Source organism: Oncorhynchus nerka, linkage group LG6 (assembly GCF_034236695.1).
Source record: "Oncorhynchus nerka isolate Pitt River linkage group LG6, Oner_Uvic_2.0, whole genome shotgun sequence".
Classification (NCBI taxonomy): domain Eukaryota; kingdom Metazoa; phylum Chordata; class Actinopteri; order Salmoniformes; family Salmonidae; genus Oncorhynchus; species Oncorhynchus nerka.
The window spans coordinates 34048493-34075334 of record NC_088401.1 but is presented as its reverse complement, the minus strand read 5'-3'; the positions used below and the strand labels follow the sequence as shown (position 1 = coordinate 34075334).

The following is a 26842-nucleotide window of genomic DNA, read 5'->3' as shown; positions in this document are numbered from 1 at the left end:
ATACAGTAGCTTTCCAGGGAAACCTCTACACACACACACACACACACACACACACACACACACACACACACACACACACACACACACACACCTGGCAGTGTTTCACAGGGGAAGTCAGTGGGGACCTGGCTGAGATGTGTTATCGTCCCGTGTGTGTGAGGCAGGCACAGTAATGTGGAATCAAAGCTACGTTCCCAGCCCGTCTCCTGTCCCAGTCTGTCTGTTACACTCAACCATGATCAAAGTCCTTCAGAAATACACAGAGATTCTCCTCCACACCCTGGCCCACAGAGGGATGGGTTCCCTTTATAAATGCTCTGCAAACACACACATCCAGGCACGCACACACACACAAGGCGTGCGCAGACACAAACACAGGCGCCCACATACACATATACATGGCGTTCACATACAGTCACGCTTACTCACTCACACACACACACGCTCTGCCTATGAATGAGCGCAGAGTGATGTGTGTGTGTGTGTATGTACGTCCGTAAGTAGAGATTTAGTAGTATTTGGTTGAGATTAGTTATTCATACACTGTTTTTTGTTTGTAATTTTAGTTCTCTGACACACAGATTGTAGTTCTCTGGTGCCCAGATTGTAATTCTCTGATACCCAGATTGTAGTTCTCTGGTTCCCCCTGCAGACTATTTAAATGAATTACATCCATTGGACTGGCAGTGCATCCCTTAATGGCACCCTATTCCCTATAGTATACTACTTTGTAGGGAATCGGGTGCCATTTGGGACGTAGCCTGAAAGTGAGTCTTACAATGTACCAGGATGCCGGAAGAACACAAACTCCAGTTGCCATTTACAGGTCGCAATTGTAAATGAGAACTTGTTCTCAACTTGCCTACCTGGTTAAATAAAGGTGAAATAAATCAAATAAAAAATTACAATACCTTCTGAGATTTTTACCAAACGACCAGTTCAGTTGGAGCAGTGAAGACCAGGCTGTGGTCAGTGGTATCCACATTGCCACCCAAACAAACCAAGCTTTTCTTTTGTACCTAAGCTGGAACTGGAGTGTGGGAAAATTCCTCCCCGGAACAAAATGTTGCCACTGTGCCTGTTACATTTGAAGCTTTCCTTGGCTGGTAGGCCCAAAATTCATCATTTTGTGTCACCTTTTCAGCACTTGTTGTTTTTAAAGTGTTGTAGTCTATCATTTACGTGTGTGTGTGTGTGTGTGCGCACAGAGGTCGCGGTCTGCGTTCTCCCTGACCAGTGACGATTCTCCAGAGAAGAACACCGAGGCACTAGTAGGGGCGGGGGGAGGTGGAGGGGTACAGGACTACGCCTCTCTGAAGAAGGAGACCGCCAGGGCTTCCTCACTGCCCAGCTGGAAGAGTGTGGACCGCCTGGACAACTCCAGTAAGACACACACTGAAACATGGATCCCTGATACAGTCGCACACACACATATTAGAGACGCCCAGAGCAAAATCCTCCGTATTGTCGCACAATAAAACGCTCTACGCTCAACCCAGAGAGACATGTCCATACTGTCACGTTTTACATGCAAAGACACGTCAGTACTGTCACGTCTCTCTGTACAGTCAAACATGTTACATGCAACAGGACAATTCCATACCGTTGCACTCCCAGGAAGAATGCTGTGTTTGTCACCTACGTAAAACTCTAGATATGTTTATCTGTGCCTGTATGTACAGGTGCGTCCTCGGTGCTGCAGAGCCCGGACGGTAACTGGATCGCTCTGCAGAGCTCTCAGCACTCCCGTCCCAGCCTGCTGACCAAGAGAAAGTCTCTGGTGTTCAGCGTCCTGGAGAAAGAGTCCGACGTGGTCTCGGCCTACGACGAGATGGGCCCCGAATCCGACCAGGAGGACGACAAGGGGGGCTGGGGGGCCGCGCTGCGCCAGTTCCAACGGAAACTCTCCGACGAGACGTACTGCACGGACTCCCAGCACGACCCTGAGTGGACGTACACCCCGGTCCACCTCCCGGTCACATCGCCCTCTTCGGGCCAGTACACCAACACCGAGACCCTCAACTCTGACTCAGAGTGTTCCTCTGTACCCCCCACCCGACCCGGCAAACCCCTCCAGAACGTAATGAAGAAGACAGGCCCTAACCAGGACCCGTATCTTCATCCCCAGCAAGCTCAGTACCACCATCATCAGCATCAACACCAGAACCTCCCTTTGTACTCGCTCCACCCGGAGGCGCTGGATGTGAACTTTAACCCCAAGGTGACTGGGGACAGTGGGCAAAGCAACCACGTCAGGAGGTCGCGGAGACGCAGGAAGAGCAAGAGGGAGCTGGCGGGGAACCAGGCCCACGCACAGACACACACACAACCACTTTATTCGTCATCTGCACAGGTGGGAGGACATTCACTCACAAAGCCTTGAGGAAGGTTTTACTTGCAATGACTGTGATATGTGGTTGTCTTATCTAGCTTGGTTGAATGCACTGACTGGAAATCTCTCTGGCTGACAGTGTCTGCTAAACCACAAAAATGTCAATGTAAAGATATGGCACGTGTAGCAGCTTCGCCAATCTCTTCACATTGGCAGTAGTAGGTACAGAGTTGTTTTAGTCACCTTTACTACACCTCATTCTAGTTGTTATAAATCTCAACAACAACAGAAAAAAAAGTGTAGTCCTTTAGTCAACCCTCATGAGACTGTTGTGAAACATTAGTACACCACTGGGTGGCAGGAAAGGACAATGCTTTTTCATATGGAAGGAGATAAGCATGAAGGTCTCCCTATTGCTCTGTCTTTCATTCTGTCTTTCTCTCCATCTCCGCCCGTAGGAGAACAGTTTCCTGCTGAACGCCCTGCTGAAGAGTGACATGAGTGAGGAGATGCCTGGGCCTGACGTGGGGCCCGTGCCCGAGACCTCCTCTGCGGTCATGACCCCCGAGCCCAAGAACCAGGACACTGTGGCCCCTAACTCTGCGGCCCCCAGCTCCCCTAACTGCATGGCCCCTGGCCCCCTGTCCCCCAGCGGCTCTGGGCCCGGCTCGGGAGACACACTGGAGCAGGAGCTCTACTCCAAACTGGGCCAGCTGGTTGGACGAGCCAGCAGCGAGGAAGTAGCGAGCTCGTCCGAGGATGAGCCAATCAAAAGCCCCGTAAAGAGAGACAGAGAAAGTGACAGACAGAAAGAGAAGCTGAGGCAGATTGAGAGAGAGCGAGATCCCCAGGGACAAAGTGAGAGACAGAGCAGTAAAAGTAGGGATAGGACGAAGCGAGAGACGTTTGAGTCAGTGAACGGGCCGGAACTGAAAAAGAGAGAGCGACTAAGGGAAAGTCTGACATTGAGACAGGAGGAGAGAGTGAAGGAGAGGAGGTTGGAGAGAGGAGGAAAGCGTTTGGAAGAGAAAGTAGATGGCAGGGAAAATAAGACAGTGGAGAAGAACAGGCAAAGTAAGAGACTACAGAGAAAAGAGGTGGACAGAGAGACCGAAAGAAAGGGGGAAGAAGTGGAAGACCGAAATGAAAAGACAGGATCCACGCCCTCCTCGCCTGTAATTACCCCATCTATCCAGGAAGGGGTGCTGTGTGACGGACAGGTAAGCAGAGAGAGGCAGAATAGGAGGTCTTTGTTTCATATTTAGCTTCAGCCATAGAGTTGGAAAGAGGGACAAATCGAAGGATAGGGATATGGATACTTGGATAGGGATGTTTGACCCAAAGCCTGTTTTAGCATGGGAAAAGATAGAAGATGAGCTCTTTAGTACATCTCTATGGCTTTAGCCTATCATACATGACCTGTATGTCCTGTTTGTGTCGTCACCTAAACACCGCAGGCGGCTACCCTGAGTTATCTTTACTCTTATCTTAAACTCTCTGTTTCTCCTTTATCTCGTTTCTCTCGGTCACTCCTTTATTTTCCCTCCCTTTCTTCTGGCTGTACCTTCTACTCATCCCGAACCTCTTCCTCCCTCCTCGCCTACCCGTTCTCACCTCTTCTCTCATCCACATCTTTCTGTGCCATCCGTGTCCCACATCTGTCTTTCTCCCGTTTCTCTCGATATCCCCCCCCCCCCCCCCGTCTCCCTTTCTCCTTTGTCTTTCTGTCCGTCCATCTGTCCGCGCATGTCTGTCTGTCGCGAGAGACAGAATGGGGTGGAACTACAGCAGAGGCTACAGTTGCTCTCCTCTCTCTTACAGCAGGTGAGATTTACTGTCTCTATAACACAGTCAGTCAGGACATCACACATGCGCACACATGCGCACACACACACACACACACACACACACACACCTTGTATGCGACATGACTAACCACAGTCCCAACCTTAACATTCACGTGATGCAACCCCAAAACAATCAAATTAATCAGATTGCTGTGGTGGACAACGCACACTAACACACACTCACTGCGTCTATCTGATGATTCACTTCTTACAATTCTTAGACACTCTGTCACCAGTAAGGCGTCATCAAGTGAAACATGGTTATTTTGTCAGGGGCCATCGTGATATTAGTCACGCTCTCTCTCTGATTTACTTCAGATGTGTCGTAAATAGCACCCTATGCCCTATATAGTTCACTACTTTTAACCAGTGCGTGTAGGGAATAGTGTACCATTTGGGACGTAGGTTTGCTCTTATCTAGATATGGTCTATTTTAGGGACTTCTGGACACAATCAGGTATAATTGTTATTCAAAGCCACTAGATGGAGTCATGAGTGAAAAGCTGATGGTGCTGTATTCAATTTAGACATAAAAGGCCGACTGCATTAGCTTGTACCCTTACGGAAAAACCACATGAATTCATATGTGGAAATCACATTAATTCCCGTGAAATTGTCACGTTTTGCCTAATGTCTCATTTTATTTCACGTGATGTTTCACATGTGGATTTTCACGTTATCACATAACCTTTCACATGTGGTTTTTCACGTTATCACATAACCTTTCACATGTGGTTTTTCACGTTATCACATAACCTTTCACATGTGGATTTTGAACACTTCTCATGTGATGATATTTCATATGAAGTTTCAGGTGGATATTTTTCACATGGGATTTCACAGGTGATGCCCTGAAAATTAAAATGTGTCGTTAGGATGTCTCCAGAACATCACGCAGTCGCAGTGTTTTCAACTTACATATTTGACACACTTTGACATACTGTGCTTTCAGGAAGTATTCACACCCCTTGACTTATTACACATTTTGTTGTGTTAAAGCCTGAATTTAAAATGGATTAAATTGAGATTGTTGGTCACTGGCCTAAACACAATACGCCATCATGTAAAAGTGTAATTATGTTTTTAGACATTTTTACAAATTAATAAAACATGAAAAGCTGAAATGTCTTGAGTCAATAAATATTCAACCCCTTTGTTAAGGCAAGCCTAAATAAGTTCAGGAGTAAATGTTTGCTTAACAAGACACATAATAAGTTTCATGGACTCACTATGTGTGGAATAATAGTATTGAACGTGTTTTTTGAATGACTGCCTCATCTCCGTACCACACACATACAATTATCTGTAAGGTCCCTCAGTCGAGCACTGAATTTCAAACTTGAATTTCTCATTTTAATATCTCACGAAGAAGGTACCTATTGGTAGATGGATATATATTTTTTTAAAGCAGACATTGAATATCCCTTTGAGCACAGTGAAGTCATTATCAATACACCGTGTCACTAAAGCGATACAGGCATCCTTCCTAACACAGTTGCCAGAGAGGAAGAGAACTGCTCAGGGAATCACCGTGAGCCCAATGGTCACTTTAAAACAGTTTGTGTTTAATGATTGATCAACAACATTGTAGTTACTCCACAATACGATCCCAATTGACAGTGAAAATAGGAAATCCTGTACAGATAAAACATTTAAAAAATCTAAAATGTGCATCCTGTTTGCAACAAGGCACTAAAGTAATACTGCAAAAAATGTGGCAAAGCAATTCACTTTTTGTCCTGATTTGGAGCAAATACAATAAAATACATTACTGAGTACCACGCTCCATATTTTCAAGCATATTGGTGGCTGCATCATGTTATGGGTATGCTTGTAATGGTTATGGACTGGGTAGAAGAAAAACAGAATGGAGCTAAGCACAGTCAAGATTCTAGGAAAACCTAGTTCAGTCTGCTTTCCACCAGACACTGGGAGATAAATAACCTTAAACATAAATCTACACTGGAATAGCTTACCAAGAAGACAGTGAATGTTGCTGAGTGGCCGAGTTACAATTTTGATTTAAATCTGCTTGAAAATCTACGGAAAGACCTGATAAAAATGGTTAGCAATGATCAACAACCAATTTCACAGAGCCTGAAGAATTTTGAAAAAATAATAATGTTGCAAATCCAGGTGTGGAAAGCACTTATAGACTTACCCAGAAAAACGCTGCCAAGGGTGCTTCTACAAAGCACAGGTAAAAAATATATGGCAAATAGAAATCAAACTGGATGGTCTACAGGGATAGATGGGAGGGGTTGAGGGGAGCTGAAGGATGGGATTAAAAACAAACAAAAGATAACTATTGGAAAATACATTTTGTCCGTAAAATGTATATTATATGTATAAGCTGTTATAAGTTCTAAAAGTGCTTTCTAAACACATATGTCGCAGTAGGAAATGGAGCCGTGTGTTGGAGCCGTGTGATAATGATGTATATTGGTAATGTACTATAGGTGACGGCCAAAACTCCGGCTCCCATTACCCATCTACGTACTCAGTCGGTACCTGAAATCTGAAAGTCACCTCTGAGTGTTCAAAAGGAGCCGCCTCTCATCTCCTCTCGTCTCCCACTCGAATGCCACCCCTTACCACCCACACTATACACACTTCCTTTCAAGCCCACGTACGTCGCTAGCTAGCTAACGCGTCTTAAAAAGAGAGAGAGAGAAAGGGGTGTGGATCAATGCACTTGTTAGTCCCACAGATCAAAGCTTCAAGCCAAGGATTATCTCATTATTGAATTACATCGATCTCTCTCCTTCTCCCTCATCCCTCTCACCTTTTCATCCATTCAGATGTACTTGTTTGTACTTTACAGCAGGGGTGTTGTTTGTTAGTCTTGTAGGTTCGAGACTGCACTTTCACTTTTCGTGTTTTCTCACATTTTCTACCTTTCTAGTGGTTTGGTAGAGGAAAATGTAAATACAGTAATTGTAACTCTGTTAGGTAACCCTACCATGACCTGGAATCTAGTAATAAAGGTCAACAGCTCCCCTCCTCTTCCACATGAAGTGTCACACTCTTCGTCCTCCACCTGATTGCTCCTTGCAGGTTGACATGAGTCGTGACGATGTGTGTGTGTGTGTGCTGCACTGATTGGAGGTGTAAAAGCTCTGTGTGTCATTGAGGACCATGCTGTAAACATCTCACTTGGACCCTGTTACGACTCTCCTCTTGACTGTTCCATATTTGTTTGTACCCACTAATGATAGTCATGTTCGTGCCTGTGTGTGTCTGACTCGTATCTCTGTGTGTGTTGTGTGTCTGTTTCTATGTGGCATGTCTTTGTGTGTGTATGTGGTGTGTGTGTGTTTGTGTCTTGACGTGTGTGTGCACGTGTGTGTGTGTTGAGCAGAAGTACTCGGCCGCATCGCTGTGCAGTATCACCACAGAGGTACTGAAGGTGCTCAACGCCACAGAGGAACTGATTGGTGAGGCGGGGGGCGATAGTGTCACCCCCTCTGAGTGCATGAGCGCGTCTGAGTCCTTCCTCAGCAACTTAGAGACCAGGAAGCTGGACCAGAAACTCACCAAAATGGAGGAAAACGTAAGACCCAGTGCCTACATTCATCTCGATGTTGGTGGTCACTATCTGGCCATGCTAGAAAGGACCAAATGCAGCGCTTTCTAAACCCTAAACTTAATCCTTATCTTAACCTCCAACATAACCCTAGATAAAAAAAAGAGTAAATAGCAATGTGTACTTGCTCATCTGAACTCACTATCTGAGCCACTTTTGTCGATCTTAGCATGACCATATAGTGACTACCACCTGTAAAGACTAAACAAGAAAGGTCCAAGGATAGAGCCCTGTGGGTCCCCAACATTGTTATGCTCAGCACCTGTGCCCATTGACCTTTCCTGTAACACGTGACTTGTCCCTGTAGGTGTACATGGCTGCGGGGGCGGTGTACGGCCTGGAGGGGGCACTGGGGGACCTGGAGAAGGTGGCCCGAGGCATCAGCAGTGGCACCTCAGACAGAGACCTGGCCTTCCTGGAGGACCAGGTGGCCACTGCTGCCGCCCAGGTGCAGCAGTCTGAGCTCCAGGTAGGGGGTCCATTCATATCCAAACGCCCAGTTGTTTCTATGACTGCATTCCATGCTGATTACATTGCAGACGCAGGTCAGATGTGATGCTTGCCCAACTGTGCAGTTGACGACGTGGCAATGTGTTGAGGATGGAATGCAACCAATGTTTGATGGTCCTGTAAGAATGCAGGTTTTAATGTGGAGACTGGAGAGAATGTGGCAATGTGTAATTGTATTCTAATGGTGTCTTCTAAATGAACCTGATTCATTCATTCATTCAATTAACCTGAGCCTTGATGTACTCTACAATACATCTACAGCAAATGTCGTTTTTATTTTCGGAATCATTTGGAATCTTTCTCCTCCAGGTATCAGACATCGAGGAGAGGATATTATCTCTAAAAACAGCTGGACTGAATGTCACCGCCTGCAATCGTTTCTCCAACTTCTCCAAGCCAAAACCTACGGTATACTGTAGTATATTCCCACCAGACAATTATTACACACAGCTACACCCTCATATGGCCACTGTATTCACCGTACTGATCTGTTACTCTGCAGCCTCAAACCCTTGACACATCACGCCAACAGAGGAGAAAACTACCTGCCCCTCCGGTCAAAGGTAATGGACAACTTGTTGAATTGATCACAAAGGAAACCTTTTGCTGTTGAACAATGTTAAATGTTCTATTTAATCCATTTACTTTTCCTACTTCTGTTAAATGGAGTTTATAGGATTGGCTCCCTTTGATGATAGAAAAAAGTACCAGGTCGCAAAAAAGACCCAAACTTTGTCACTTCATAAAATCGTACGTTTTTCAGACTGTGTAATGTCACACTGTCACAATGAGAAGTTTTCTTTCCCTTTCAGGAGTTTGAAAATACACTCACACCCTCTTTACGCTTTGATGTGCGTGTTGCATCGATCGCGGGCTGACGTCACTGTGGCAACACTATGTTGTCTGCTCCACAGGATAGCGCACCCTTTTTTCATGTGCGGACATTGGCTTGGCAGAAAGATTTTGTGTTCACACTTAGAAGACTAACATCACATTTGGATCTAAAGGAAGAGGTTGAATGGATGCCAGGCTAAGTGTACCAGGTAGAGAGGGAAGATATAGAAAGGAAAGAGAGAGGCTCCATTAGGAACGAGAGAAGGAGCACACAGAATAGGAGACGAATCGGACGGCTGCGCCATTAGCCAATGGGGGGGGGCACGCTTCTTTTCATGTTAATAATTCATTCATTATTAATCAGGGTTTTCTTCTTTTTTTGACACCAACAAGCAGCTTTTTCCACATGGTCAATGAAATCACTCTGTTTTAGCCTTTACTTTCCAAGTAAAACACAACACAACAGAGCCTAAATCTAAGAAGTCTCATATAGTCATAAAGCATTGATTTCAGACTGGGGTCGACGGTGCATCTTTTGAAAGAGACTCATTAGACAATCAATCAATCAAATGTATTTGTAAAGCCATTTTCTTTTACATCAGTAGATGTCACACAGTGCTGTTACAAAAACCCAGCCTAAAACCCCAAAGAGCAAGCAATGCAGATGTAGAAGCACAGTGGCTAGGAAAAAGTCCCTAGAAAGGCAGGAACCTAGGAAGAAAGCTCGAGAGGAACAAGGCTCTGAGGGCTAGCGATTCCTCTTCTGGATATATCGGTGGCAATTATAGGAATACAGGGCCATTAACGCTAGATCCCTCTTCAAGATGTTCAAATGTTCATAGATGACCAGCAGGGTCAAATAATAATCACAGTGGTTATAGAGGGTGCAACAGGTCAGCACCTCAGGAGTAAATATCAGTTGGCAAATCAATGTAAAACATTTTTGACATGCGTTTCTCTGGACTTTTGTTGTTGTTATTCTGTCTCTCACTGTTCAAATAAACCTACCATTAAAATTATAGACTGATCATGTCTTTGTCTGTGGGCAAACATACAAAATCAGCAAGGGATCAAATACTTTTTTCCCTCACTGTATATAGTGAAAACAAAAGTCCTAAAAAAAACAGAACCTTGAGGAACACTTATTTAGAATCATAAAACATGGGACGAGATGTTAAAAATTGTCCATTGTGCCAATAGATGGAATGCACTCACATGAGATTTGCTGTGATGTTGACAGAGTGGCATGCGAGGTTTATTTCTTAGACTGGGTTAAGATGTCAATTTTGGGACACATCCTCAGTAGTGTGCCTTCGAATCAGTGGGTGTTTCGGCCTTTAATCACTAAACACTCTCATCAAAGGTGGCCAGCTAAAGTGTGATCAAGCCTTAGCTTGTGTCCCATGCCCAATTAAGATGTCCCACGGGACTATGCAAGGCAGGGGCGTCCTCTTCCCTGAGCCAGCCCTACAGCTGACCGCATACCTCATATGCCCTCCTCAAGTTGGAGGGATCTGAATTGGGTTCTCAGGTGGGGGTGGGGGGTCATGAAGTTATAGCCCAGCAAGGGTCCTTCCGTTTGATCCAGATCCACTGGCTGCCTCTTTCAGCTGCTTGAGAAACTGCTCTGACGGTCTGCCGCAGAGCCTGTCCATGGATTCCAAGTTCTTTAAGCAACCTGATGGTGGAAGAAGCCACAAATCCTCTGCATCCCACTTCAACTGGCCAGACTTTTGCATTCCAGCCACGCTGAGTTGCGTCTGCTGCCAACTCTGTGTAACGCAGTTTCTTACGCTCGTAGGCCTCTTCAACAGAGTTTTCCCACGGGACTGTGAGCTCTATGATGTACACAGCCTTTCGTGAAGGGGACCAGAGTACCATGTCTGGCCTAAGGTTGGTAGAAGCAATCTCAGGTGGAAAAATGAGTTGCTGGCCAATATCGACAAGCATCTTCCAGTCCTGGGCCATGGCTAGGTGTCCAGTTTCTGGCTTTGTAGGAGGATACTTGGGCCTTTTCTGTCCCTCCCGGATGAATGTTGTTGTTTTGACGGGATTGTTTGTTTTTGGAGGTAATGAATTGGTTGCACTCCTCTTGGTCTCAAGTGCTGCAGCCAGGCTCTTGAGGACCTGATTGTGCCTCCAGGTGTAGCGGCCTTGTGAGAGGCTGGTCTTGCAACCTGTCATTATATGCCTGAGAGTCGCTGGAGCTGGGCAGAGGGGGCAGGTCGAGTCCTCGCCATACCATTGATGTAGATTTTTTGGTGATGGAAGCACATCATAAACAGCTCTTATGATGAAGCAAATGTTGCTTGCCTCCATTTGCCAAAGCTCACTACAGTTGATCTTTCTCCTCTCCAGGCCTTTTTATCCTATCCTAGGTATTCCTGAAAGAGGTGGGGTTTCAGGTGTCTCCGGAAGGTGGTGATTGACTCCGCTGTCCTGGCGTCGTGAGGGAGTTTGTTCCACCATTGGGGGGCCAGAGCAGCGAACAGTTTTGACTGGGCTGCGCGGGAACTGTACTTCCTCAGTGGTAGGGAGGCGAGCAGGCCAGAGGTGGATGAACGCAGTGCCCTTGTTTGGGTGTAGGGCCTGATCAGAGCCTGGAGGTACTGAGGTGCCGTTCCCCTCACAGCTCCGTAGGCAAGCACCATGGTCTTGTAGCGGATGCGAGCTTCAACTGGAAGCCAGTGGAGAGAGCGGAGGAGCGGGGTGACGTGAGAGAACTTGGGAAGGTTGAACACCAGACGGGCTGCGGCGTTCTGGATGAGTTGTAGGGGTTTAATGGCACAGGCAGGGAGCCCAGCCAACAGCGAGTTGCAGTAATCCAGACGGGAGATGACAAGTGCCTGGATTAGGACCTGCGCTGCTTCCTGTGTGAGGCAGGGTCGTACTCTGCGGATGTTGTAGAGCATGAACCTACAAGAACGGGCCACCGCCTTGATGTTAGTTGAGAACGACAGGGTGTTGTCCAGGATCACGCCAAGGTTCTTAGCGCTCTGGGAGGAGGACACAATGGAGTTGTCAACCGTGATGGCGAGATCATGGAATGGGCAGTCCTTCCCGGGAGGAAGAGCAGCTCCGTCTTGCCGAGGTTCAGCTTGAGGTGGTGATCCGTCATCCACACTGATATGTCTGCCAGACATGCAGAGATGCGATTCGCCACCTGGTCATCAGAAGGGGGAAAGGAGAAGATTAATTGTGTGTCGTCTGCATAGCAATGATAGGAGAGACCATGTGAGGTTATGACAGAGCCAAGTGACTTGGTGTATAGCGAGAATAGGAGAGGGCCTAGAACAGAGCCCTGGGGGACGCCAGTGGTGAGAGCGCGTGGTGAGGAGACAGATTCTCGCCACGCCACCTGGTAGGAGCGACCTGTCAGGTAGGACGCAATCCAAGCGTGGCCGCGCCGGAGATGCCCAACTCGGAGAGGGTGGAGAGGAGGATCTGATGGTTCACAGTATCGAAGGCAGCCGATAGGTCTAGAAGGATGAGAGCAGAGGAGAGAGAGTTAGCTTTAGCAGTGTGGAGGGCCTCCGTGATACAGAGAAGAGCAGTCTCAGTTGAATGACTAGTCTTGAAACCTGACTGATTTGGATCAAGAAGGTCATTCTGAGAGAGATAGTGGGAGAGCTGGCCAAGGACGGCACGTTCGAGAGTTTTGGAGAGAAAAGAAAGAAGGGATACTGGTCTGTAGTTGTTGACATCGGAGGGATCGAGTGTAGGTTTTTTCAGAAGGGGTGCAACTCTCGCTCTCTTGAAGACAGAAGGGACGTAGCCAGCGGTCAGGGATGAGTTGATGAGCGAGGTGAGGTAAGGGAGAAGGTCTCCGGAAATGGTCTGGAGAAGAGAGGAGGGAATAGGGTCAAGCGGGCAGGTTGTTGGGCGGCCGGCCGTCACAAGACGCGAGATTTCATCTGGAGAGAGAGGGGAGAAAGAGGTCAGAGCACAGGGTAGGGCAGTGTGAGCAGAACCAGCGGTGTCGTTTGACTTAGCAAACGAGGATCGGATGTCGTCGACCTTCTTTTCAAAATGGTTGACGAAGTCATCTGCAGAGAGGGAGGAGGGGGAGGGGGAGGAGGATTCAGGAGGGAGGAGAAGGTGGCAAAGAGCTTCCTAGGGTTAGAGGCAGATGCTTGGAATTTAGAGTGGTAGAAAGTGGCTTTAGCAGCAGAGACAGAAGAGGAAAATGTAGAGAGGAGGGAGTGAAAGGATGCCAGGTCCGCAGGGAGGCGAGTTTTCCTCCATTTCCGCTCGGCTGCCCGGAGCCCTGTTCTGTGAGCTCGCAATGAGTCGTCGAGCCACGGAGCAGGAGGGGAGGACCGAGCCGGCCTGGAGGATAGGGGACATAGAGAATCAAGGGATGCAGAAAGGGAGGAGAGGAGGGTTGAGGATGCAGAATCAGGAGATAGGTTGGAGAAGGTTTGAGCAGAGGGAAGAGATGATAGAATGGAAGAGGAGAGAGTAGCGGGGGAGAGAGAGCGAAGATTGGGACGGCGCGATACCATCCGAGTAGGGGCAGTGTGGGAAGTGTTGGATGAGAGCAAGAGGGAAAAGGATACAAGGTATTGGTCGGAGACATGGAGGGGAGTTGCAGTGAGGTTAGTGGAAGAACAGCATCTAGTAAAGATGAGGTCGAGCGTATTGCCTGCCTTGTGAGTAGAGGGGGAAGGTGAGAGGGTGAGGTCAAAAGAGGAGAGGAGTGGAAAGAAGGAGGCAGAGAGGAATGAGTCAAAGGTAGACGTGGGGAGGTTAAAGTCGCCCAGAACTGTGAGAGGTGAGCCGTCCTCAGGAAAGGAGCTTATCAAGGCATCAAGCTCATTGATGAACTCTCCGAGGGAACCTGGAGGGCGATAAATGATAAGGATGTTAAGCTTGAAAGGGCTGGTAACTGTGACAGCATGGAATTCAAAGGAGGCGATAGACAGATGGGTAAGGGGAGAAAGAGAGAATGACCACTTGGGAGAGATGAGGATCCCGGTGCCACCACCCCGCTGACCAGAAGCTCTCGGGGTGTGCGAGAACACGTGGGTGGACACGGGTGCTTGCTGCCAGGCCAAAGCCTCCTCTTCCATGCTGGATATTCCCCACAATGTCTTGGTGTCTCAGGGCTGATGTTGCTTGCTGCACAGCCTTGGATTATGTCCATTTTCGTCCAGTTTATAGGGGAGGTGCAGCCTTGCTAATGGTCTGGTCTTTGGAGTCCTTCAATGTCATCTGAAGTCTTACTTTAGAGCACTTGTACTCCTCCATTAGACTTGTAAGAGGTAGTTCAAGGACCCTTTTGCCATAGAGGCCGATGTTACTCAGGCATCGTGGGACACCCAGCCATTTCTTCACGTATGAGGCAATGGTTCGCTCCATCTTCTCCACTGTTGTTATTGGGACCTCATAGACGGTGAGTGGCCACATTACCCGGGGGAGAAGTCCAAACTGTAGGCACCAAAGCTTGAGCTTCCCAGGCAGTAGGGTCTTGTTGATATTCTCAAGACCGTCGGCGATGTCCTGCCTTACTTGCTGCACTTGATCTTTATCCCGTAGGCTTTCATTGTACCATCTACCCAGGCTCTTGATGGGTTGCTCATACACCGTTGGTATCGGGTCATCTCCAATGCAGAACCTCACATCTTTAAGCTGTCCCTTGACTATGGAGATGCTTCGAGATTTGCTTGGCTTGATTTTCATCCGGGCCCACTTGATGTTATCCTGCAGCTTTGCAAGTAGCCGCCTGGTTCATGCTGCAGTGGGTGGTCAGTGTAGTCATGTCATCCATGTATGCTCGGATAGGTGGGAGACGGAGTCCTTCCTTAGTTCTCTCACCGCCGACCACCCATCTCGATGCCCTGATGATGTCTTCCATGGCCATAGTGAAGGCCAGAGGAGAAATTGTACAGCCAGATAGTAAAGAAATAAATAAATAAACCACTCAATTGCGGTCAAGGTTTGGCTTTCTCAGGAGAGGCTTTATTACTGCCACTTTAAGTTACTTTGGTTCACATCGTAAGGATAGGGAGCCATTTATTATGTTCAGTATATAAGTAGGCAGTTGGAAGATTTATGGGCCATGACTTTTTTTGTAAACGTGTCGACGAAAACTTGGGTTTCTCCATTGATCTGAGGTTCTGCCAGTTCTGTGCAGACTTTGGACAACTACACCTATTCAAAGAGGAGTCTGTAATTTGCTTTCTAAAGATCATTAACTTTTCATTGAAGAAAGTTATGAATTCATCATTGCTGAAGTGAAGCGCATCCTCACTTGGGGATGCTGCTTTTTAGTTAGCTTTGCAACAGTATCAAATATGTATTTAGGACTGTTTTTATTCTCCTCAATCAGGTTTGAAAAGTAGGCTGATTGAGCAGCAGTGAGGGCTTTTTGATATTGCACTTTCCAAGGTAGTCACTAGACTTCCAATTTGGTGGAGTGACATTTCCGATCCAATTTTCTGGAAGCTTCTTTCCGGGCTCTAATATTTTCTGTATTTAATTTTGTTTTGCTTTTAGTGGTGCAACTGCATCCAGGGTATTACGCAAAGTTACTTTTATATCCTCAGTTAGGTGATTTTACTACTCTGACATCCTTGGGTAGGTGGAGGGAATCTGCAAGGGCATCTAGGAATCTTTGCGTTGTCCGAGAATTTATAGCGCAGCTGTTGATAATCCTTGGTTGGGGTCTAAGCTAATTATTTGATTGCAAATGTATTAAAATGGTGGCCCAATAGTCCAGGATTATGAGGAAAAACATTTAGATCCACAAAATCTATTCCACGGGACTAAACTAGATCCAGGGTATGACTGTGGCTATGCGTAAGTCCCGAGACATGTTGGACAAAATCCACTGAGTCGATGATGGCTCCGAAAGCCTTTTGGAGTGGGTCTGTGGAGTTCTGTGAATATTGAAGTCACCAAAAATGTAAATATTATATGCTATGACTATGAGGCCCAATAGAAGTTCAAGGAACTTTGTGAGTAACACTGTACACAGCCCAGGAGGCCTGTAAAACAGTAGCTATAAAAAAAATGGTTTGAGTAGGCTGCATAGATTCATGACTAGAACCTCAAAAGATGAACATGTAGCCTTTTTTGTTGTCATAAATGTTAGCAACACCTCTGCCTTTGCGTGATGCTCTGGGGATATGGTCACTAGTGTAACCAGGAGGAGAGGCCTCATTTAACCCAGTAAATTCATCAGTCTTGAGCCATGTTTCAGTCAGGCCAATCACATCAAATTTATAATCAGTGATTAGTTTGTGAAGGATCTTACATTAAGTAGTCCTATTTTGAGATGTGAGGTATGATCACAATCTCTTTCAATAATGACAGGAATGGAGGAGGTCTTTATTCCAGTGGGATTGCTAAGGTGTGTTTAATTTTGTCAGACCTAGATCGAGGCACAGACACGGTCTCAATGGGGAAAACTGAGCTGACTACACTGACTGTGGTAGGGGCAGACTCCACTAAGCTGGCAGGCTGGCTAACAGCACCCTATCCCATTGTGAAGCTAGAGGAATTAGAGCCCTGTCTATGTTGATAGAAAAGATGAGAGCACCCCTCCAGCTAGGATGGTGTCCGTCACTCCTCAGCAGGCGAGCCTTGGTCCTGTTTGTGGGTGAGTCCCAGACTAGAGCATCATGTAATGATTATTTAACTAAGGGACTAATGTTTTACTGTTTCTCTCTCAGTGTTGGGAACTTCTACATTTTATGCCCAATTCTGAATAGATATTACCAGATACACTGAGTATCCAAAATATTAGGAACACCTACCAAGTGACAGATTGACCAGGTGAATCCAGGTGAAAGCTATGATCCCGTATTGATGTCACTTGTTAAATCCATTTCAATCAGTGTAGAAGAAGGGGAGGAGACAGGTTTGAGACAATTGAGACATGGATTGTGTATATGTGCTCTGGGCAAGACAAAAGATTTGTGCCTTTCAACTGGGTATGGTAGTTGGTGCAAGGCGCACCAGTTTGAGTGTGTCAAGAACTCCGGCGCTGCTGTGTTTTTTTACGCTCAACAGTTTCCCGTGTGTATCAAGAATGGTCCACCACCCAAAGAACATCCAGCCAACTTGACACAACTCTGGGAAGCATTGGCGTCCACATGGGGCAGCATCCTTGTGGAACACTTTTGACACGTTGTAGAGTCCATGTACCGACGTATTGAGGCTGTTCTGAGGGCAAAGTGTGGGGGGCAACTCAATATTAGGAAGGTATTCCTAATGTTTTGTACACTCAGTGTATACGCAATGCAAACTCCATTAATGGTTATGCTGTGTAATAGCTTCATTTGTCATTGTGACTATTGAATACACTCTTTAGCTACCTGAATAGCTCAAGTCATATATTTCTATATGTATTTCCTTGTTTTTCTCCAGATAAGGAGTCTGAGCAGCAGGTAACAGCACCACATCCGTAGCGACAGACAGAAAGCACAAAGAGTCCCTCAGGGGCCCCGCGCGGTCTCTCCACTCCAGTGCCTTGATCCAGCGTCTGCCTTGGGCTATGCAGGGGCCAACACCTGCCCTGTGCACCCCACCCAGCGCTCTCCTCAGCCAGGCACGGCCCCATCCAGTCACCCCCTGAATATCTCCAGACCCCCTTCCCTGCCTCCCCCAGCCCAGGACCGACTCATTCAACCCCTGTCCCAACCTACTCCATCAGCCCCCTGGGCCTCATTCACTGTAATTACCACACCACAACGCTCACAACAGGGTGGTTTGATAGACGACGTGTCTCTGCCTTAAAATCAGCGAACGAACACTCCTCGCCGAGACAACTCACTGTCCTACTGTCAAAAGAAGACCTAACTTCAAAGTCCTTGTACAGAAAATAAGAAAACCTCTGTCAGTCTTTTTTTTCTAACTGTTTGCAAGGGTGTTGTAGGTGTTTGAAGATGTGAAAAACCATGTGAAAACTTCTGTGATGAATGTCCCAAAAGAGGCTGAACCATGTTTTATATTACTTGTTGTTTCTCTCGCTGATGAAATGTCATGATGAATTGCCGAGCACCTACAGAACCTGTTCAATGTTGTTGTTGTATTATCATTTCTGTGTACAGACTCAAACGTAATCATTTCCTTGGAACTAGCAGACAACAATACTCATTCACGACGCTCTGGTCTGACGCGTTTTCGAATTTTAGATGAGAGGTTCACTTTAAGAAACATCTGGCGTCCTCTTCTGTTCCTTTAATGAATCATTTACACGAAGGTAACAGGTAAACACACCTCGATCTTTTCACGGTGGCGATTTTGAGACGAGCTCGTTACTCTAGCGCGTAGTTACCGTGTTTCGAGAAAGATTCGCTACATTGCTCGGCCCCACACAATGACAGTTTATGTAATGTCTGTTTTGTAAGGCCAAAATAACCTCCATCTACAGGTTGCGAGACTTTGGCATCTGTCTCCGGGGAGACCCAAGGCCAAAATAATGCAAGGCAAAATATTTAGTTACATGAACAAATAATGAAACGTTTATCACACAAATGGTCTACCTATTATATAAAGTATATGTAAAGCATTTAGGAACCGAAAGAAGCCCGACATTAGAATAAATGGACACGTTTCTTAACCAAAACCAAAACATCTCTATATGACATCTTCACCGTTCTGTCTTTTTAATGAATATGCTTCATTCTATAGCTAGAGGACTCCTGGTATATCCAGGAGTAATACATCAAATGTGTGTCTTTGTCTGTTGTCTAGTACTGTCTTTTTGCTAGCTAGGGCCATCTACTTCAAGTGATATCTGTCTTCCCAGTAGCATACTTGGGTGTGTGAACTGCTGACTGTTCATAACTTGCAGATGATGGTTGACACATTAACTAGGATTAAAGGACAGGGCGATTTGTGCGTGAACTAATACTCACACTCGGATTTATTTTCCTACTAGCACTTACATTGCTGATAGCTACTTTATTGAGGAAAAATACATGTACTATGACTGAGGTATTTGGCTGTCCCAACTAGCTATCTGAAGATCAATGCACTTAACTGTAGGTCTCTCTGGATAAGAGCGTCTGCTAGATGACAACAACGTCAAATGTATTTTTTTTGCTTGTTCTTTTTATGTTTAATTGGTTTCAGCTTTGTGGCCTTTACTTGGCTTACCTTTTGATTTCTCTCCTGTGCTCTATGGCTCCAATAATTAATTGTGCGTTGTGTTAAATATCTTGTAAAGATTTATACATAATGAAGTCTACTGGGCTTTATGACAAAATGCCATGAAAAGCATGATTTTATTTTTGTACTTTTGAAGATTGTTATTACGCAGTTCTTTTCACTAAAACAAAGTGGGCGGAAACTAGGCTTTATTCTCCTCCTCCGAAAGGTTTTCTCATCAGTTAAGTCTGAAACCGTGTCATGTTTCCTTCTTCAAAGTGCTTTACATGTATGCCTGCATTAATTGTCGGAAAATGTGTGATTTTAATGGGGATGATGGTATTCATATTCATGATAACGTGGGAGATGTGATAAATAGCAGTTGATGCAGTGTCTGGTATTACTCCAATGACCGGGGTGAGAGTCTGGAATGCCAGGCCTGTTTTTTATCAGCGTCTCAGAGTAGGAGTGCTGATCTAGGATCAGGCATTCCCTGTCCATGTAACCATATTCATTGTGATCTACAACACAAAATGGATCCTAGATCAGCACTTCTACTTTCGAGATACTCTGAGAGGCCCTGGTCTTTATATTAAAAATATTAGATAGTATATTAATATAGAGGAGATGAAATACAGTGTTGAGGGATTCTGTTCCTTAGTAATTACAGGTAAAATAGAATGACGTTTGCGCTGGTTCAGGTTGTTACGTGCAGCTTGACCTTTCTTCAAGCCGCACCTATCAGGTGGGGTCCTGTTGTGGCTCAGTTGGTAGAGCATGACACTTGCAATGCTAGGGTTGTGGGTTCAATTCCCACGGGGGACCAGTATGAAGTTGCTCTGGATAAGAGCGTCTAATAAAGGACAATAAGAATAATATGTAACGCCCTGTACCGGAGCTAGTGACACAGGTTATTCCCATACCTATGGACTTCTGTTATATTTATATTCTATTTCAACACTGTCCACTGGTAAGTCCTTCCTTCCATCCTTATGATCCCATTTGGCAAGTTATGCATATCGTTTCCTGTATGTCGTCATTGTTCCTGGATGTGTGTTGTGTATCAACGCATGTTTCTGGTTTTAAATAGATGTACAAAATTCGAGAAGCACAGCCAAGGGGTTCATTATTATCAATGTCCTGTATTTTTCTATTGTAAAAAAATATATTTTATCTCACCTCCTAATTTGTTTATATATATATATATAAATATATATATATATCCATATATATGTATAAAAAAAAAATGGATATGACATAAGATAATTGCCCAATCATAAACTTGATCCTTCTGTCTTGTCTGCGGGAGGCAGCCAGCTGTCTATGTTCCTAGGCCGCAGTGAAGTTCACTTTGCACACCTCTGATGGACTATTCACTCATATGCGCAATCGTTTGTTGCAGTCCATATCATGTGTCGGGGAAAAAATATTAAGAAGCAAAAAATACAGATTCTCTATGTGCCAAATTGCTCTGATTGAGAAAAAGTGTAATACTGATTGAATAAAGTTTGCACCTGAATGACCTCTGGAGTTTCCTATCATTCCTAACCTTTGGGGATTAATGAAGTATGGTCTTACTTTATGTTACAAAGAATATCCCTCACCAATGGTAAGAAAAACTGACCTGCTTATTCACCGAAAGGTTCAGATTTGGAGCAGCTTTATATTTCTCGTTTTAGACTTCCTGCTTTTTATTCAACAATAATTGGTCACAGCATAAATGTACCAAAAACATAGTCTGTTACTATCTTCATTTATTAATCAATATAGATTGCATTTCTCAGTATGTACCATACAGACTACAACTGGTCGGCCAGTTTAGAGGTCCCTAGACTAAGACATACTGTAGGCTTGAGAGCAAACCTTGAAAAGAAAGAAAGAACGACAGAAAGAAAAAGGAGATAGAGACAAAGAAAGACAATACTTGATTAAATAAAGACACGTTCACAGACACAGATGGTGGGGTCGGGCGAGCGGCCAAGCATGTTGTCATGGTAGCCAGTCGGCGTCCTCTCCGCTAAGTGTCTTCCCGATGTTCTCCTGGTTCCTGATGATGTCGAGGAGAATCTCCAGTGTGCTGACCATGGCCACAGGGTGTCTGAGCCCTCCGCTGCCCCCTCCTCCGCTCTGCCTCTTCCCAAAACGCCCGATGGGCCTTACCCCACGCCCCACGTACCAGAATGGATCTATTTCTGGACCTGACAAAGACACAAGGGGTGAGTGGAAGCGTCAAGTTAAGGTTTGAGTTACACTGAACAAAAATATCAATGCAACATGTAAAGTGTTGGTCCCATGTTTCATGAGCTGAAATAAAAGATCTCAGATATTTTCCATACCACAAAAAAAAGCTTATTTCTCTCAAATGTTTTTCACTAATTTGTTTACATTCCTGTTAGTGAGCATTCCTCCTTTTCCCAAGATAATCCATCCACCGTACAGGTGTGGCATATCAAGATGCTGATTAAACAGCATGGTCATTACACAGGTGCAGCTTGTGCTGGGGACAATAAAAGGCCACTCTAAGATGTTCAATTTTTGTCACACAACACAATGACACAGATGTCTCAAGTTTTTTGAGGGAGAGTGCAATTGGCATGCTGACTGCAGGAATGTCCAACAGAGCTGTTGCTAGAGAATTTAATGTTAATTTCTCTACCATAAGCCACCTCCAATGTCATTTTAGAAAATGTGGCAGTACATCCAAACGGTCTCATAACCGCATACCAAGTTTAACCACGCCAGCCCAGGGCCTACACATCTGAGTATTTCTGTCTGTAATAAAGCCCTTTTGTGGGGAAAAAATCATTCTGATTGGCTGGGCCTGGCTCCCCAGTGGGTGGACCTGGCTCCCAAGTGGGTGCCCCTATGAACCTCCCAGGCCCACCCGTGTGTGCACCCCTGCCCAGGCATTTGAAATCCATAGATTAGGGCCGAATGAATTTATTTCAATTGACTGATTTCCTTATATGAACTGTAACTCAGTAAAATCTTAGAAATTGTTGCATGTTGTGTTTATATTTTTGTTCAGTATATATACAGTTGTGGCCAAAAATACTGGCACCCTTACACATTATTCAAGTAACTCACAATTTTCCCAAAAAATAAGTTGAAATTGAACAAAGTATTTGGTCTCCACAATTCTTTATTTCCTTAATATTACAGAACCTTTGTTTTTTATTCTGAACTTAATATATCCATTTAAATCAGAAAATAAACAGAAATTACATTGAAATAATTATTGACACCCTAGACTTAATATTTGGTAGCACAGCCTTTGGTCAAAATAACTGCAATCAAGTGCTTCCTATAGTCATTGATGAGCTTCCTGAACCTCTATACTGGCAGTTTGGCCCACTCCTCTTGTGCAAACTTCTCCAGTTCTCTCAGATTTGAAGGGTGCGTTCTCCCAAATGCTGTTTTCAGATCTTTCCACAAGTTTTCAATGAGATTTAGATCTGGACTCATTGCTGGCCACTTCAGAACAGTCCAGTGTTTTGTCTTGAACCATTTCTGGGTTCTTTTTGAAGTGTGTTTGGGGTCAATGTCCTGCCATCAATGTCCTGCCATGCACAGGTTCAAGGTACCCAGTGCCAGAGGCAGCAAAGCAACCCCAAAACATAATTGAACCCCCTCCATGTTTGGCTGTAGGGAAGGTGTTATTTTCTTTGAAAGCTCAATTTTGTTTTAGAGTTGCTTCAGACAATTCTATGGTTTTCTTTCTTTTGTCCATGCTCGTTGCGGCACACACAGTGACACACAACAGGAGAATGAGTCCTTTCCTCTATTCAAACTGGTTGAATAAGTGATTTTTATACTGCAGACACCTTCAACTCACCACAGGTGAGTTCAATTCTAAAGATAATGAGAATCACCTGATTTAAATTATTTCTAACTACTTCTAGAAGTTGTCGTCCGGGCCATTTTAGGATTTCTTTGTGGAATTTGCTAAGATTTAGTCAATTATTCCGTTTTTTTTTTTGTTGTAGTTCAACTGCACACTGAAGACGTACATTTGTGGATACCAAAGTATGTTTTAATTTCAACCGTTTTCTGGAAGAAATGGTGCATTATTTGAAAAAGGGTGCCAATAGTTTTGGCCACGACTGTACATATACAAGAATGTGCTCGCACTAACAGACAGACACACACACACACACTATCTCTCTTAAAAGCACACACAAATGCCTTTCCACAAAGTACACAGTTGTACCGTTATGCGTAAACAGTAGTCACACCTAATACCCATCATATTGCTGATTCATAACTAGTGATAATGCTCTAAAGGACCAGGTTATTGTTCATATCATGTTATTGTCCATACCAATACCATGAAATGTGGGATGAACATTGTGCATGAACAATAAATGTTTTTGTTAGGCTAATGGTATGAACAATAACCTGGTATGAACAGCAATACCATTTCTTGTTAGGTTATAGAATAACCTGGTATGAACAATATATTTACTTGGTATAAGGCTACTGGTAGAAACAATTAGCTGTTATGAACAATACCATTTAGGCTATTGGTGTGAACAATGACCTGTTATGAACAGTAACCTGGTATGAACAATACCATTTTAGGCTATTGGTGTGAACAATAACCTGGTATGAACAATAACCTGGTATGAACAATACCATTTTAGGCTATTGGTGTGAACAATAACCTGGTATGAACAATAACCTGGTATGAACAATACCATTTAGGCTATTGGTGTGAACAATGACCTGTTATGAACAGTAACCTGGTATGAACAATACCATTTTAGGCTATTGGTGTGAACAATAACCTGGTATGAACAATAACCTGGTATGAACAATATTATTTTAGGCTATTGGTGTGAACAATAACCTGGTATGAACAATAGGATTTTAGGCTATTGGTATGAACAATAACCTGGTATGAACAATACCATTTTAGGCTATTGGTGTGAACAAAAACCCGGTATGAACAATACTATTTTAGGCTATTGGTGTGAAAAATAACCTGGTATGAGCAATAACCTGGTATGAACAATAACATTTTAAGCTATTGGTATGAACAATTTCATTTTAAGCTATTGGTATGAATAATACCATTTTACGCTATTGGTATGAACAATACCATTTTAAGCTATTGGTATGAACAATGCCATTTTAGGCTATTGGTATGAACAATACTATTTTAGGCTATTGGTATGAACAATACCATTTTAAACTATTGGTATGAACAATACCATTTTAGGCTATTGGTATGAACAATACCATTTTAAGCTATTGGTATGAACAATACCATTTTAGGCTATTGGTATGAACAATACCATTTTAAGCTATTGGTATGAACAATACCATTTTAGGCTATTGGTATGAACAATACCATTTTAAGCTATTGGTATGAACAATACCATTTTAAACTATTGGTATGAACAATACCATTTTAGGCTATTGGTATGAACAATACCATTTTACTAACTAATAACTTTACTAATTTTACTTTACTAATAACACTTTAGACTTCTATGAAGATTTTAGGATTTATAAGTCAAGTAAACTGTGAATGAATACCATTTCAATCATTAAAAAACATGTTCAAATCCATAACTAAGATGTTGAAAATCTAGATGATATTACAAATGAACTAAATGTATTTTGTTTTGCATTATTATAAATTATATCACATTAACAGTGGTGTGTTACATTCAAAAGTATTACGTTTGTTAATTATGATTAAATGTTTTGATGAACAAACTCTACATCCCTTTTATTAACCATTTGTAATAGGTTTGAAATTGACATTTTTTTTCCTTTTAATTATAACACAAAGAAATGTATAAAAAATAATGTATGAAATTCTATGTGTAATATCCAATGTATCATCAATGTCACCTTTCAAGATCAAATCCAATGAAGACAAATCATTCACTTATTCGAGAATAAAACGTGTTTCAACTTACTTCTGTTGTCGACATTGTGAACGATGTGAAAGTCGTGCTCCACGGTGGTACTGTGAACGCAGGTGACCGTCGTGGAAAGCAGCAACAGAATCGTGAGCGCAGCCATCAGCCAGCGGGACCCCAGGACGCACTCTCTCACCATCACTGGGCACGCAGCTGTAGTCTCAGGTGTCATTGTGGATGGACGGCAAGGCACTGCACATGGTCCGTTGTGTTTTTAAAATGACAAGATAGATAAATAATAAGATAAATAATTAAACCCAACTTTAGACTTGTGTCGATGTAATCTTGCCATATACGTTGAATTAGCCTAGTTCTTGCGTAATTGCGCACCAATGTGTAATTTTAGAACATACATATACCAGCGAACGATCTACTCTAACACAAGGCTAACTAATAACTCAATAAATACGTAATAATCCTACATATATGTTCACTTTTTATACATAAAAGTGGAGAGCACACAAACAGTTTCAACTTACCGTAAACGTTGGTAGCTTGCTGAGGTGTGTCGGTGGAGAGTTTTCCTCGTGCCAGGTTATTCATTAGCGGAAATGGTGTGAGCGCGAATTTATATATTCCGGACTGCCCATGTTAAATGATGACTCAAGAACGTCTGTCAGATAGGATACTCCGGTTGATATCGTCAGCACCAACACTTCCTCCCCATCCCCTCCTTCTTGCAAATCCCCTTATCCTTTAAGAATGAAACGGTAATGTAATGGGGCGTTTGGGTTGCCGTTTTCCTGGTCCATGGCACGCCGCGGTGCACTCCATCAAGGAGTCAATGACATGTGGACAACATTAACTTAGTTAGTAGACTCCTGCTTTGGGGACCTTTACTTCGGGTACAAGACAGTGAACCAGAGCTGTGGAGGCGGGTATGCGTCAATCATCTTGATTAGTATCGACAAGTCCTACTGTTGTCATAGCACCAACCAGATAGTGGAAAACAGATCACTGAGTATCATGTTCATTGAATGAACTTGTATATGTCTAATCAAATTCACTCCTATTGTAATTCATTATAGGTTATTGAAATCTAGAACATTGGACAGTCACTTCAATGCAACATGGTACACGTTTATGTCGCCTACGTTCTTTAGTGATGTGCAATATTCACATGCATTAACAAATGGATGAGAGGTCAAGTACAACACTTGAGTGATCAAATAGAGTGATATTCTTTTGCATGTGGTGTCAATGAGTTTGCACAGTTCATGTCCAAACATCCCTGACACAGCTAGGTCAGAGAGATGAGTCACGGGTGACAGTCCGGTTGAGGGGAAATTCAGAGTAAAACTGAAATGTCAAAAAGGTGATAGCAGCTTTGGCGTGAGGCCCATGACTACACTTGTCTAAAAAAAATAGTGCTATCAAGAAACTTAAACTGTTCTTTGGCTGTCCCAATGCAGGTAGAGCCCTTTTTGCGTTCCATGTAGAACCCTTTCCATAGATGGTTTGACATGGAATCCAAAAGGGTTCTATCTGGAACCAAAAAATGTTATCCTATGGGGACAGCCAAATAACCCCTTTGGAAACCTTTTTTCTAAAGAGTTTAGGTCCAGTGAGAGGATATCTAAATACAGATGACATATACAGTGTACAATACCAGTCAAACGTTTGGACACTACTCATTCAAGGGTTTTTCATAATTTTTTACTATTTTCTACATTGTAGAATAATAGTGAAGACATCAAAACTA

General features: G+C 44.0%; 2 protein-coding genes across 2 annotated transcripts in view; one reads left to right on the top strand and one right to left on the bottom strand.

Annotated features, from left to right (window-relative positions):
• The window catches only part of myripb (myosin VIIA and Rab interacting protein b), a 218732-nt gene extending 198002 nt beyond the window's left edge, over positions 1 to 20730 (top strand). Inside the window, exons 9-16 of the mRNA XM_029661502.2 lie at positions 1209 to 1383; positions 1683 to 2353; positions 2791 to 3552; positions 7541 to 7732; positions 8073 to 8234; positions 8585 to 8683; positions 8778 to 8838; positions 17483 to 20730. Of these exons, the coding sequence (XP_029517362.1) occupies positions 1209 to 1383; positions 1683 to 2353; positions 2791 to 3552; positions 7541 to 7732; positions 8073 to 8234; positions 8585 to 8683; positions 8778 to 8838; positions 17483 to 17523 (2163 nt within the window). The 3' untranslated portion in view covers positions 17524 to 20730. The remainder of the gene's footprint in view (positions 1 to 1208; positions 1384 to 1682; positions 2354 to 2790; positions 3553 to 7540; positions 7733 to 8072; positions 8235 to 8584; positions 8684 to 8777; positions 8839 to 17482) is intronic.
• A 214-nt stretch (positions 20731 to 20944) lies between these two features.
• On the bottom strand, positions 20945 to 26842 carry prlh2 (prolactin releasing hormone 2). The gene is made up of 3 exons (XM_065019127.1): positions 25620 to 26842; positions 25138 to 25332; positions 20945 to 21405 (listed from the first exon to the last, which is right to left on the bottom strand). The coding sequence occupies exons 1-3, from the start codon at positions 25681 to 25683 to the stop codon at positions 21197 to 21199; spliced, it is 468 nt and encodes a 155-aa protein (XP_064875199.1). The 5' UTR covers positions 25684 to 26842; the 3' UTR covers positions 20945 to 21196.